At 37.7% G+C, this 14,953-nt stretch overlaps 1 protein-coding gene across 1 annotated transcript in view; it reads right to left on the bottom strand.

Moving 5' to 3' along the window:
* NCKAP5 (NCK associated protein 5) overlaps positions 1–14,953 on the bottom strand; it is a 1,051,270-nt gene that overhangs the window by 561,237 nt on the left and 475,080 nt on the right. Inside the window, 1 exon segment of the mRNA XM_021075797.1 lies at positions 2,303–2,366. Within this exon segment, the coding sequence (XP_020931456.1) occupies positions 2,303–2,366 (64 nt within the window).

Here is a 14,953-nt window from a genome sequence, read left to right as displayed (position 1 = left end):
TTGGGTAGGGTTCCCTGTACCATACAGCAAATCAGTCATTCCATTCCATACACCTCAATGTGCATATGCCAACCCCAAACCCCCAGTCCATCTCCAAGGTTACTTTTTGAGCATTTTTTTGGGGGGGTATTTTCTCCACTAAACAATTACTTCTACAATGTTTTAAAAGGGGTTTTGTGGAGTTCCAGTCGTGGTTCAGTGGTTAATGAATCTGACTAGGAACCATGAGGTTGTGGGTTCGATCCCTGCCCTTGTTCAGTGGGTTAAGGATCCTGCGTTGCCGTGAACTCTGGTGTAGTTTGCAGACTCGGCTCGGATACTGTGTTGCTGTGGCCCTGGTGTAGGCTGGCAGCTACAGCTCTGATTAGATCCCTAGCCTGGGAACCTCCATATGCCGTGGGAGCAGCCCTAGAAATGGTAAAAAGACAAATAAATAAATAAACAAACAAACAAACAAATAAATAAATAAAAGGGGTTTTGTTTTACAAAAATCAAAACAAAACAAAACATACAGTCACTGTCTAAGAGGATATCGACACAGGCTCATTCAGTGTTGGAGTCAGAAAGATGCATTCTTTATGGGTTTGTTCTTATGAGCTTAAATAACATTTAGTTATTACCAGAAAAATCTCCCCAGTAGAAAATTTTACATGAACAAATACTTAGTCACATGACTCACTAAGCGAATGGGATTACCCAATCCCAACCTTCTCGTTTTCAAGATGAAGAAACAGATCTAGGAAAGCTGTTCACTTCTTCACCTTCACTATGAACACAGCTGATGAAGCCCTAACTGGGAGCTAGCCTGAACAAGGATGGAGATGTTACAGGATGACCTAGCTCAGAAACACTCTGCAATGCAGCAAAAGTCCAGACTAAATATTTTCAGTTCACCATTTAACTAAACCTTCATTTTTCCCAACTTATTCCCCTATCACGGCTTGCTCAAAGATGCTTTTGAACAGTTGCTTCAAATTGTTTGAACAGTCATGGTTCTCTCTGCCTTGAGATCACTAGCAGAACAAACAATGTGATCATCTCTTTAAGTATTTAACACGATCAAGAGCCACCAAGCCTTCCAGAAATCATTCAACATCCAGCCTCTTGTTCCAGCCCTCTGCCTTCCCTCTTGAGAGAAGCTCTAGGCCAGCTTAATTGCTTAGTCTTTTCAGTGGATGACTTCTTAATTCTCATAAACTCAAATGGAAGCAGCCTTCAGGGTCTGAAAATGCATCACTTCTCTTTTTTTAAAAAAAATCATTGGTCGAAAAACTGCATACGTGCCATTGTTTTGTCATTAAGTAGGGAAAACAATCTGGGGTCATGTTTTTTTTCCCCCTCCTCAGGGATAGCAGCAGCAGTTAATCCATACAAGTCCATTCCCCAGGTCCCCAGACAGTCATCTCTGATGTTAGCGGGGCACAGAGGCAGATACTTTGGCAAAGAAAGTCTATAAAATGAAGTTTTCCACAGACCAAAACAACCTTATTGATTTTTAGTACAATTCAAAACACAAGGAAACATCAGTTTCCTAAATGGCACACACTGAAAGGGACAGGGAGAAATGCACTGCAAATAGTGGAGAGGAGGAAAAGGATAAAAGATGATTACATTAGCAAACATCTGAGTGTTCTTTTAGGCTGTTTGTTTTCCAGGTTTGAAGAACTGAGAGGATTGAATGAGGTTGAATTGTCCTTATCTGAAATTGCTCCTTTATGGATTTGGACTCAGATCTGGAAGCCTGGGCATCCAGTGGACCTTCAGGGAAAAAAAAGCTGTACATCCCTTTGAACACTTGAACATCCTCTTCAAAGCCCAAGGAGTTATTTTTTTTCTAATTAATATCTCCCCTGCTCTCTCTTTCTCAACAAGCGGCAGATCTGTTTAAACTGCATTATAAACATATTATTTACAAGTACAGCATTCAGTTTGCTGCAAGCAAATATTTTCTTTTGAAATTATTTTTTTTTCCTTTTTTCTTTTTTATGGCTACACACGTGGCATATGGAAGTTCCTGGGACAGGGGTTGAATCAAAGTAGCAGCTGGGACCTACACCACGGTCATGGCAAAATTGGCTTTGAGCCCTGTCTGTGACTTAAACTGCAGCTTGCAGCAATCCTTAACTCATTGAGCGAGGTCAGGTTTCGAACTCACATCTTCATGGAGACTAGATTGGGTCCTGAACCTGCTAAGCTACAATGGGAGCTCCTCCTTTGAAATTCTTAATGAGACAAAGTCCCTTTCAGGCTAGAGACCTGTGGGAGGGAGGCTGGGAATCAGGACAGACCAGCCAGGACTTACCATGGCCCCCTCACTTCGTCTTTGGGCAACTTCTCTCTGCAGTCGGGCCACAGCCAGCTTCTCCCTGGAGAAACAAAAACATGTGATTAGCTGACCACCCTTCTCAAGGCAGAGGTACACTAGCATGGCTTTGAAACATTCTTTTGAGGTCTCCAGAGAAACCCCTTCCTTGGTTTAGCTCACTTCCTCTGCTAAACTTTCTATAAATATTCTAAATGATTGGTCATTAGTGCATTGTTTTCACTGAGTGTAATAAAGAGATCTTTGGCCTTGGGTTTTATAATAGCCAAATAAATGCTGAATGGTGAGTAAAATATTCCCTTTAAGTACATTAATATAAATCATTTGTAAATACACTTTCCCTGGCTAAAGTATGGCAGCTGCCCTCTCTGTATCAACTTTGCTCATAAACAGTTTTAATTATTTTTATTTCTTTTATTACCCTATGCTGATACTGAATTTCAAAAAGCCAACAAAATGTAACTCTATACCATTCTTGAAATAAAAACAGAAAGTCATTGGCAGGCTTGCTACATGATAGGCATGGGGCTGGTCATTTTACCAGATCTCATAGGAGCCTGATGACAACCCTATAATAGGTTTTATTATCCCCATTTCCTAGATGTGTAAACTGAGGCTAAGAGGGGCTAAGTAACATATGGAGTCCCTATCCAGTATATAGTAACATTACAGTCAAACTTTAGGTTTTCCTTATAGCAAAACCTAAATAAAAATCTGTGTGTCATTTTTCAAGGTCTAGGAAATATGAAAATGTGGAATTAAAAATTACATTTAATATTTTTCATTTCACAAGGTTCATTTTATATCTTTTATCATCAGAATTCTGATTTCACTTACCAAAAAATAAAATATTCGCCACAATTTTAATAATTCTGTAAAGTAACAGATATCTTGAGCTTTTCAGTTATTCTTAAAAGAGTTGGTAGATGAAGGAGGAGTGAGTGGACTTTTCCAGTAATCCTAAAATCTTGGTTCTAGCAAGGATTTTCTCTGAAATCCTCAACTTCTAGGGAGATATGAAACTATTTGGGTGCTATTCCATCCCTCAGCCCTCTTTCTACACATGATCAGCGACACAAACAGAGAGGAACATGAATCCCAGACGAGGGAGAGGATTTCTCCCCTTCCTACCACTTGGGTCTTTGAAATGCCCAAGATCATCAAGACGGCATGTGTTTGAACTTGGTTCAAGTTGAGTAGCTTTCTAGTAGGAATAATTCTCTCTCTGTATAAATACCTAGAGACACAGAAAAGAGGGAAAAAAACTAGAACCAGGAGATTCAATGCTAGGTCCTTAATCTGCTGTGCCACAAGGGAACTCCTGTACTAGGAGATTCTTGAAGGATATAAGGTTTGGGGAGCCTGGGGCAGGACCCACGCTTGTACCCTATGACAGTGGTAACAAACCAGATGGGAAGAAGCCAGAAAGAGATGGAGTTACATGCCCTTTTTTTGAGGTAAGCAAGACAGACAGCCTGTATGTGTTCCCTGACCCAAGTCCTGATGGACAGATGAAAAGACAGATGAAAGGAGCAAATAATTGAAAGAGAAGAATGTGATGGACTTCTGACTTAATATAAAAATAAAGTACATGGTAAATATTCATAAGGACAAAGAAATGGAGAAGAACATACTTTATGACTCGGCAACTCCACTCTGAGGTGTAAACTCAACAGAAATGCATATACATATGCTCACAAAAAGACATGTACTGGACCGTTCATGGGACTACATACAATAGCCTTAAACTAAAAATGCATATACCCATTAATAGTAGAATGGATAGACTTGAACACAGTTATATGTTGTAACACCAGAAAGTACTGAGAAGAAATAATCAAGATTTCATCACAATACCACTGAGTGAAAATAGCAAATGAAAAAGAGTGTATGATTAGATTTATGTTAAAGCTCAAAGATGGCAAAACTCCTATCTTGTTTGATAAGATAAGAAATTAAAGACACAAATATCAAAAAGGAAGAGGGGAAATTGTTTATACTCACAGAGGACATACTTTTCTAAATAGAAAATCCTAAGGAATTTACAAAATAGAACAACAAATAATTTAGTAAAGTTACAGGATATGAGCCAATACACAAAAACCAACTGTTTCAAGTATTAGCATCAAACAACTGGAAAATTAAATTTAAAGAATCTGTAATATAACATAAATACTTAGGGATTAAAGGTAATAAAAGGCTTGTTAAACTGCTACGCTAGGAACTACTAAACACTGCTTAGAACAATTAAAGGAGATTTTACATAATAACACACACACACTCACACCCTACATTCATGGTTTGGAAGGCTAAATATTACACTGTCAATTTTTTAAAATTAAATTTTTTTTTTTTTTTTGCTTTTAAAGGGCACACCTGCAGCATATGGAAGTTCCCAGGCTAGGGCTCAAATTGGAGTTACAGCTGCCAGCTTACTACACCATAGCCATAGCAATGTAGGACCCAAACTGGATCTGCAATCTACACCACAAGTCATGGCAACGCCGGATCCTTAACCCACTGAGTGACGTCAGGGATTGAACCCACAACCTCATGGATACTACTTGAATTCATTACCAATGGGCCACAATTGGAACTTGAAAGACTGTCAAAATGTGTATCAAAGTAATCTATAAATTATTTCTCATTGGGGTGTATAACTCTACCAAAATACATAATGATACCTCAGAAGATACTCCGGTGCTAAGGATGATAATTAAATGAATATAGCAACATTTGAACTCATTTCTTCCTCTGTATACTAATTATGGACCCATTTAACTTCCAGTCTATAAACTCTAATCCACACTCATATTTTCCTTGAGTGTCCATCTGGTATGTATTCTCTTTTAAATAAGCCCATAAATTTCTCCTTGACCGCAACAGCAGCAGCCAGAATTGCTGACTGAGGCATTTTGCACATGGTCAGTTGTGCTATGGTTAATATCTCACTGCACCAGTTGCTGCCCTGAAGGTCAAGATCACATTTAGTCCATCTCTGTAACATCTATGAAGGGATACTCCGTACAAACAAAATTAATGCTTTTGACTTGCTGAGTGAGGCATCAGTCACAGAATCTAATAACAACTTGCCAAGTATAATAGAATTTTTAACAAGTACAAATTTGCATTTACAAGTATGCAACACACACACTTACATGATACCCAGAGGGATATCTTCTGGTTCTGGTTGGTCACAAAAGCTATTTTACATACTTTCCAAAACTATGAAAAGAACAGTTTCCATAAACTATCAGGTAAATATCTGAGTAAGCTTCAACAGAGTAAATTCCTATATAAGAACATTGAACGAGGGATAATAGGGCAGCAGTTCTCACATATTTTGGTCACAGGACCCCTCTGCATTCTGAAAAAGTATTTAAGTCTCCAAAGAGCTCAAATTTATGTGGATTATAGCTAAAGATGCTGACCAACAGAGTTTCTGTTTGTGTGAGTCACATTCATTAATATTTATCACATAATATTTAAATGAAAAGAGGACATTTAAAACATTCACTTATAAATTCATTAAAAATTAACAAGCCTACACTAACATAAGACATTTTTCTGAAAAATCTTATATTCCTAAATGAGAATGTTTCATGAGAACAGTGACATTACTTTGAAGTTCTGCAAATATAGCTTCAACATCCAGCTTAAGAGAAGGTAGGTGGATTCTTCTATCTGCTTCTTTCTCAACCTGTTCTGAGTGCACGTCATGTAGCTTCTAGAAAACTCCACTTATACACTCACAAAAAAAATGTCAGTAAAAAAAAGGTAAATACCAGCTCAGCCTTATTATGAAAATAGTTAGGATATTGCAGATCTTTTGAAATGGTCTCAGGAGTACCTAGAGTCCCAGCACGTTTTGAGAACCTCATCCAGAAGGTAGGTACAGAACAAGAAATGGAAGAACATTCTGGAAAATGTCCTGGAATCTTCATTTCTGATTGCTGAATCTTCAGCGAATGACTTAAAATACATGCCAACAGCCTACTTATTTTTTAGAAGTTTAGTTTAGCACAAAGAAGGCATTTCTTGAAGCAGAGCAAGAGTCTATCTTATCACTATCCTCCCACTAGGTGATAAAAATAATCCTAATACAGTTTAAAGGTTAGGAACACCACTATTTTATCCTTAAAAGAGAGTTCCTTTATAACACTATTAGGAATTATCATGTGTTAGAGGTGCTTGTCAAATCTTCTTCAGTTCAATTTGAAAGAAAACTCCAATGGTTTTAGCCATTACCTAGTTTTTAAGAAGGAAAATATTCATAAATCATACAATTTCATGGTCCATCCACCGATTTTATTTTGAGGGCATTCAATAAAGAAAGTGTGAATGAACCAGCATCAAAACCCAACATCTCAAAAGTGGCATCATGTTAATTAACCCCTTGATTCAGTGAAATAGAGAGTAAAATATGTAAAACTAGAAACATCAAACTTTAATTTTGACCCACTCCCATGTGAGCAGAGATGTGCACAACTTCAACAGCCATGTGGAAAAGTGTGACGCAAACATGGAGAAGCTCAGGGTAGTCTTGGTCACCAGAAAGATAATTCCCAACCCTAGCCCGCTCCCTGGTCCTCCTTACTTACAAGTTGGAAAATTGCTTACATCTAGTTATATGGAAACGACTCTCATTCAGATGAAACAACCAGGTGGTGAAGGAGAATCTGCATGAAAAACAAATACAAGTGCTTCTTTGGGTCCACACTCTGTAATCACTATAAATCATTTATTCAAGAAACACGACATATAGAACTAACGTCACAGGGCAAAGAACCCCTAGGGATTCTGAGTAACAGGCCAGGGTCTTTGATGGGGTAGGCGGGCAAGACTAGTGCCAGCCAAGGGCACCTCAAATTTATATATATTTTATGTGGTAGACCTCTGAATCATATTTCCTTTGAAAAGAGGGTTTCAAGGCTAAAACACACCAAAAAGAGTCTTTCTTGAGGTTCAGTACTTTGTATCTCCCAAACCTTTTAAGCTCTTGGTATCCGATGTAAATGCATTTATGTTAGCAGGACTTTTTCTCAGTAGGAATTGTATTTTTGTGTGTATGAAAGAATTGCCATGCTTTATTAAAATTAAGGAGGTAACAGAGTTGTTAAACAGGTGAAATCATCTATGATACAATTCTTGGGATTTCTAGATATTAATATTCCTGGGCTCAAATTATGAACATAAAGTATTAAAAATAAATGGATCCTTTTTAAACAATAATTTATTTGCTCTTAGGTTTAGCTTGTCCTTTGTCAAACCATATCTTCAAACCCCTATGGGCTCAATATATTTGTGAAACCAACTGGGACCAGCATCTTTTTCATGCAAATTCAGGGTTCTTAAAAACAGCTTTGTGTTAAAAAAACAGAGAATCCTTGACTTGCGTGCTCCCCAAGGCAAATTAAATAAATACACTCACAAATAACCCTTGTTCCTATTTGAAGGCCTAAGCTCATCTGCGAAAAACTGACAACTGTGCCTTTGCAATGAGTCACTGTTTTGTTTGTTTTTGTAGCAAAGCCAGTAGCTCATTATGAAGGGGGTATTGACTTTATGATTGCAAAACAAATGCCCAGAGGTATTTTATCAAGAACTGTGGACCCTTATTTATAGAAACAGATAAAAAAAGGATATAAAGAATAAATGCACAATAAAACAAGAGCGATCACAACACTTATTCCTCTTTCAATTAATGGCAAAGAGAATTTTCCCCACCTAGAAGGATGAAATAGAGCTACTTTTCTTATTCAGTTTTATACCCAAATGGTAAATGAATCCCAGATTTCTAAATCCTTCAGTGCAGCTCCACTGTCAACTAAAGAGCATAATAAACAATAGCAACATTATTTATGTGAACCGTGGATGTTCAGAATATCCATGCAAGAAACACCTGCAAGTTAAGCCTGTGGAAAGATAGTCCATGATGATACCAACAGGATGTCAGCATCTGTAAAATCCAGAAAAGACTTGCAAGGTCTGTATGTTTAGAAAAATGCTCCCCAAGGAGAAAACAGCTTGCAAAGGGGGAGTGTATTCAGGGCATGATGTGTGGAGACCTCAAACTTCAGGGCACCACACAGCCATCTGTTGCTGGAGTGGGGAAGGCAGACCCCATCTGGAGACAAATCAGGGTTCTATTCGCTGCTTTCATGGAAGCCCTGTGCCCATTCTGAATGGGTAAGAATGACACCACAGTGCAGCCCTGCTCTCCACCAGGCAGATGGTACCCCTGTGAGGCTGCCCTGAAGGAAGGGAAGCAATGGCACTCAGTGTGAGCATGGAGAATTATTTCCAGGCACTGTGAGTTTCATTGCCCCAAACTGCTGTAGACACACAAGGTACAGAAAGGAGCAGATTGAAATACACATTTAGCAAAAAGTCAGTGTCATAAATACTGTTTTCATCAAAGTGCTAGCTAATATGTGTAATTTATATTTGACTTTTCTAGAAAAATAAAGTATAATGATTAAGCATACTCATATATGTATTTAAAAAGAAAAAAAAAATGGAGTTTCCTGGTAACACAGCAGGTTAAGGATCCAGTGCTTGTCACTCTGGTTACAGCTATGGAGTGGGTTTGATCTCTGGCCTGGGAACATTTGTATGCTGCAGGCACAGTCAAAAACAATAATAATAATTGATTAAAAAAATAAAATTTTTAAAATATTGGGCATCTCACAAACCCAAAGTCAATTTCCTTTACTGTGGGAAAGATATTGTGAAATCAAAGAATCTTCTAAGACCCCCCCCAAACAAAAACTGTACCTTCATATTAGTTTGGGTGATTAGTCTAAACTCCTATATTCTATAGTATTTAAAACTCATTTTTATATATAATACATACATCTATCTTATTTTAATTTATTCAGATTATCCTGTTGATTATATAATCCAATGAGGAGGGAAATTCTAGTTCATTCAGCAAACACTTAATGTGAGTTTACTCTAGTCCTGGCCTAGTACTAGGCACTGGGACATAAAGATAAATAAGATGGTACCAAAGTCAGAGAGTTCAGGGTCTAGGAGATGGAGAGCATTCCTAGGCACACCTGTGTCATAGATGCATTAAACACAAGACATGTGCTGAGTATGCAAAGCTGTATTCCAAGCTAGCCTTTAAAATAAATGTTAGGTAATAATTTTATCAAAAAATAGAAATTTACCTGCCTTTAAATGGGAAGGTGCATTCTAGTATTTCAAAGAAAGTTTGTTTTTTTCAAATTTCAGGCTTTTTAGCAACAAGGCATCTAGAAAAACAAGTCTGATCCCACAAATATTTTAATAATAAAGATCTCTATTACAGTTCTTAATTGTACTGTTCCCTAAGTTCCTTGTGTCTTTTGCAGGGGATGGTATTGGACTTCAGTTCAGTCCTACATTCTACCCCTTTGGGTCATGATTTTTATCCAGGTCACTTTTTTTCAGAGACACTCAACTGACTTTTCAGCCTTTTCTGTGTCAATATATCACATCACAATCTTAAAAGATAATAGCCATGGTTAATACTTATGGAATAATTATTGTGTCCAGCACAGTTCTAAATACTTTACATGAAATATTTAAACCTCCAACAGCCCTATGAGATAGGATCATCTCCAGGATACACAGTAAAGATTCTCGAACATTTTGGACTCAGAATCTCTTTGCACTGTGGAAAAAAAAAAATCACTAAGGATTCCAAAAAGCTTTTATTTATGTGGATTATATTTATCAGTACTGACCATATTCAAAATTAAATCCAAGGCCTTAAAACATATATTTAAATATGTATCTGTATGTGTGCATATGTATATATATGTGTATGGTATATATATGTGCGTTTATATATGAATACAAATATGTGCCGCTATATATGGACACAAGTATGTGTCCATATATACATATATATGTGTGTATATATATTTGCATATATGTGTGTGTATATATTTGCATATATGTGTGTGTATACACACGTGTATGTATATGTACGTATATGTGTGTGTATTTGATTTGAAATAAGAATAGTAATTTCATTACAAGTAAACAACACATAACTATGAACTACAGATTCTAAAATAAAAAATAGTCAAAAGGAAGGCAGTGTTTTATACTTTTGCCAATGCCTTTCATGTCTGGCTAACAAAAACGACATCTGGATCCCCACATCTATTTTCGTATTCAGGATGTTGCAATGTTACATGTTGAATGGCCTCTGGCAAATCACTGTATGCCCATGAGAGAATAAGAATGAAAAAGACAAATAACATCTCAGTATTCTTAGAAAAACAGTTTTGACCTCTCTATTCTCAAAAAGTCATAGGGCCCCTGGGCGCCCCCCAGTGCACAGTTTGAGCTCTGTTGATGTACAGTGATACCTGCCTCCCATGAGGCTCAGGAAGTCTGGAAAACACACCCTTCGTGACTGTGCTGTTAAGTTTAAATACCATCATGCATTTTTTTTTCCATATGTGCGAAACAGCAATGAATATTTATTTAGTTAAAACCTCATTTGCTAGAACTCATGCCTCTGTCTTTACTATCACCTATTAACCACTGCCTCAACTGCTGGCAAAGGAATCACCAATATTGCAAGAAATAATGGGGTCTCCAAGGATGAAACACTTTCTTGACCCATCTTAACGGCAATTCATAGGAAAACTATGGCTCTAACTTGTCAAAGACACACTGAATTCCAACTTGTATAAACCTACATTTCTGAGAGTAGGAGAAAAATACTCATGAAATTCCCAATAGAAACCTATTCTCGGGCACAGATTTTGTGTCAATGAACAACACTCCCTCCCCATATTTTTTCTCCACAAAGATCTCACCAAATGCCCAGGAGGAAATGAGATAAATGATTACTCTCATTTACACCTTGGGGCAGAGAGTCACACTAAAATCTTGGAGCAAAGGCCCAATAAATCATAAGCCTTCCCCAGTAGCGAGTGGGCCCCAGGAATAAGAGCATGGTGGGTGGCGACCTGGTGTGAGTGTGTGTGTGAGGAGAGCAGGTCTGCTCCCCCGGAGGCCTAGAACCATCCTCCACACACACACGGGCATCCTAGGGAGGCACCGGCCTAAGAGAGAGGACAATACCGAGTGCCAGGTGTGCCTGTGGAGTGGACAGATGGGGAGATCGGTGGCAACAGTCCTTGAGTAATGGTTAAATTAATTAGCCTTTCCAAAGCAGATCATTTAATTACTCATCCGCCCAGATATTCAGTGCCAGAGCAGATTTAAGGAAACTTTAGGAGATGCAATATACCACTTTTTCCAATGCATAGTGTCAGTGCTGGTCCCAACACTTAGACATACCAAATTTACCTTCTTACTCATACTTCAGAGGAGTCAATTAATATCCACCAGGCACAGAAGTCAGTATGTAGAGATTAGGGCTAAGTTGGTGACCCTTCTAAGATTTGGGGCAACCGTAACAGTGTTCTGTGCTGATGAGCCCATGCCCGTCCCATCAAAAAAAAATTTAAAAATTCACACAGAAACTTTCTAGAGAATTCTGTATGTTGGAATACAGAGATCATCAGTAAAAACAAACGTACACCCTATATCAGTTACCTGTCTTTCTGAAGGTTTTTACCCACAGGCTGCTCCTCATGGAGCTTTCTGAAGCTTTCTATTATTTTCTCCAATTTTCTGAAAGTTCTCTAGATATTATGCTATGAAAGTATTCTCAAAACAGTGCCACAATGAATATTCTTCTACCCTCAAACTTGGTGCCTCACAGTGCATGCACATTTTCATTTAGTGGTTCACTGGTTCATCCATACAGACACTTGGGTTGTATCCTGATTGCTTACCTGTTTCTTATAGCCCAGTAGGGCTATAAGACCCAGAGAGCTGGGACTTTATGGTCTTTGCGTTTCTTAGGCACAAAAACATCCTCGGTAAATGAAAGATCATGCTCTAAGGCAAACATAGCCTCATGAACTTGAGGCAAGGTCACAGGCTGCCTTCATCTGTACTGAGTAGCAGAGGTTAGTCTCATGCCCCAGAGCTTAACAAAATGTGCTCATAAGTTTTACTATCATCACACAGGTGGCATTCTGCATAGTTTAGATGTACCACATACTCTTGTTAGTAAATAAATAAGCCAGTGAAGGAATAGGATTGTTTTTCAGGGGGAGGAGGGGGTTTCTCTTTCTGCTTAAAACTCTTAGCTTTCACTAAAAGAATAGAACCTTTCATCACAACTTTAGTTTTTTATCAACATTGGGTCTACTAACTTTATGGAAAACAATACTGAGTTAGAACAACCCTATTTTCTTCTCTCTTTGTCTGAAGAAGGATATACCAAAGGTCTACTACCAAGGTATTCCTAAAATACATATTTTAACAAGAGATTCCTCCAATTTTAATATAGGAAATTTGAGCCTTAACTCTTATAATGACTTCTTGAGTATAAAGCCAGTTCAAGGACTTTGAAAAAGATTTCCTTGAGAAACACTATTTTATGAGTCATTGAGGAACTACTTAATTTTTTAAACTTCATTTTTACTTTTGTAAAACCTAGATTCCTGAATGAGGATTCCTTATATTTCCATGTCTTCTAAGAAACATGCAATTTCCAATGTTCTCATGTCCCATACCCCTAGTTCTTCCTTAACTATTAAAATTCCACTAAAATACAACTAGGTTTGTTTTATGTCTGGCAATTAAGGAAAAAATGAAAAACAATGGAATTCCATCAAAAATACTTGATTTTGTTCTATCAATTTTGGTAACATTCAATGATGGGCTGTATGTTGTTTAATATGGAAGGATAATTTTTAAGGAAAAGAAAACACATGCTGTATTGTACAGTGGAAATTACAACAACATTGTAAATCAATAATACTTCAATAAAACTTAAAAAAAAATGAACAGCAAAAGCAACAAAAAACTATATACTAACCACATGTATTACATACCTGTGGGTGCATGAGACAATAACCCTTCTGTGACAATTAATTTGGTTTCTGAGGCTTTAAATTATCAAGGGCTCTGAAACTTCATTCCCTATCAGTTTTCACAAAGGTCCAAGATAGGATCTCTGAGTATATTCAAGTCATCAGACTGGGCTAAGAAAAATAAGGCTTATGAGTTCCGAAAGGAAGGAATTGAAGGAAGTAATGAAGGAAGGCAGATAGGTTGTAACACAGCATAGTTTATACTCTAAAACCTCCTTCTTCATTTGTGGAATAAGCCACACATATAAGGTAATTCTGCTCAACAAAATTATGGCTCTTATGGGAGTTCCTTTCATGGTTAGGTTCCTTCCCAAACCTGACTAGGATCCATGAGGATGTTGCTTCGATCCCTGGCCTCACTCAGTAGGTTAAGGATTGGGCATTGCCGTGAGCTATGGTGTAGGTTGCAGATCCCATGTTGCTATGGCTGCGGCATAGGCTGGCAGCTGTAGCTCTGATTTGACCCCTAGCCTGGGAACTTCCATATGCATGGGTGCAGTCCTAAAAAGCAAAAAGCAAAAAAAAAAAAAAAAAAAAAAAAAAAAAAAAAAAAAAAAAAAAGGCTCTTAGGATAGATTAGCAATGCCAAAATTTTATTCCATCTATATTATACTCCTCCTATTCTGTAGGATTCTTCTCCTATGCTCCTATATTATAATGTGCCACCTATGCTATAGGCACTTTACCAGGCTCTATGAAAATACAATGACAAGTAAGTTTCAATCCCTGTAGTCAGAAAGCATCATGTCCCAGAAAACAGATAATGTGTCTATATCCAGAGTTATGGTTGACCTGTGCCCCCATAAAAATGTCGAAAGACTTTATATGCTAAAGTCCCAGCTTCTAGTCCCTCAGAATGTGACTTTCTTTGGAGGCAGTGTCTTGACAAAGGTAACCAAGTTAAAAAGGGGTCATTAAAGTGGGCCCTAACCCAATATGACTGCAGTCCTTAAAAAGGGGAGGAGGGTAAATTTGATAATGAGTACAGACAGAGAGAACAGCACCTGAAGATAAAGGAACAGAGTGGGAAGATTCTTCTATAAAAAAAGGAATGCCAAAGATGGCCAGCAAACTGGAAGCTAGGCAATGCAACAGATGCTACCTCTCAGCTCTCAGAAGGAAGCAACCTGCCCAACCCCTTGATCTTAAACTTCTAGCCTCCAGAACTTGGATACTGTACCTTTCTGTTATTTAAGCTTCCCAGTTTGTGGGGCAGTTTGTTAGGGCAGTTCTAGCCAAGGAATACATTCAGAGGCACTTATTTTTTAATACATAATCTATCAATTCAATGTGTCTGAGCATAATCCACTTCTCTACAAATACATACACAGTTTGGTAAGATATAATGAGTGCTCCAAGCATGTGTAATAGAGTTTCAGTAGAACGACTGTTTACTTCTGACCAGGAAAATGAAAGAAGTCTTTACAGAGAAAACACCTGCCACATTTTACACGAATTAAGAGCCATAAAAAGTCAGAAGGCAAACACAGGAATTTATGACTATAGAACTACCAACTATTTACTGAAAAGTTGTTGTTTTCAATCTAAGAAGATCAATTCTTTTAAATGCCACTTCTCAAAAATGTGGAAAAAGGCTCTATGATACTTTGTATCTAAACCTCTGCAAGTACATAGGATCCAAGCTAGAAAGACATTTAGAGAACTTTCACCT

Source organism: Sus scrofa, chromosome 15 (genome assembly GCF_000003025.6).
Source record: "Sus scrofa isolate TJ Tabasco breed Duroc chromosome 15, Sscrofa11.1, whole genome shotgun sequence".
Classification (NCBI taxonomy): Eukaryota; Metazoa; Chordata; class Mammalia; order Artiodactyla; family Suidae; genus Sus; species Sus scrofa.
This window is presented reverse-complemented; position numbering and strand designations above follow the sequence as displayed.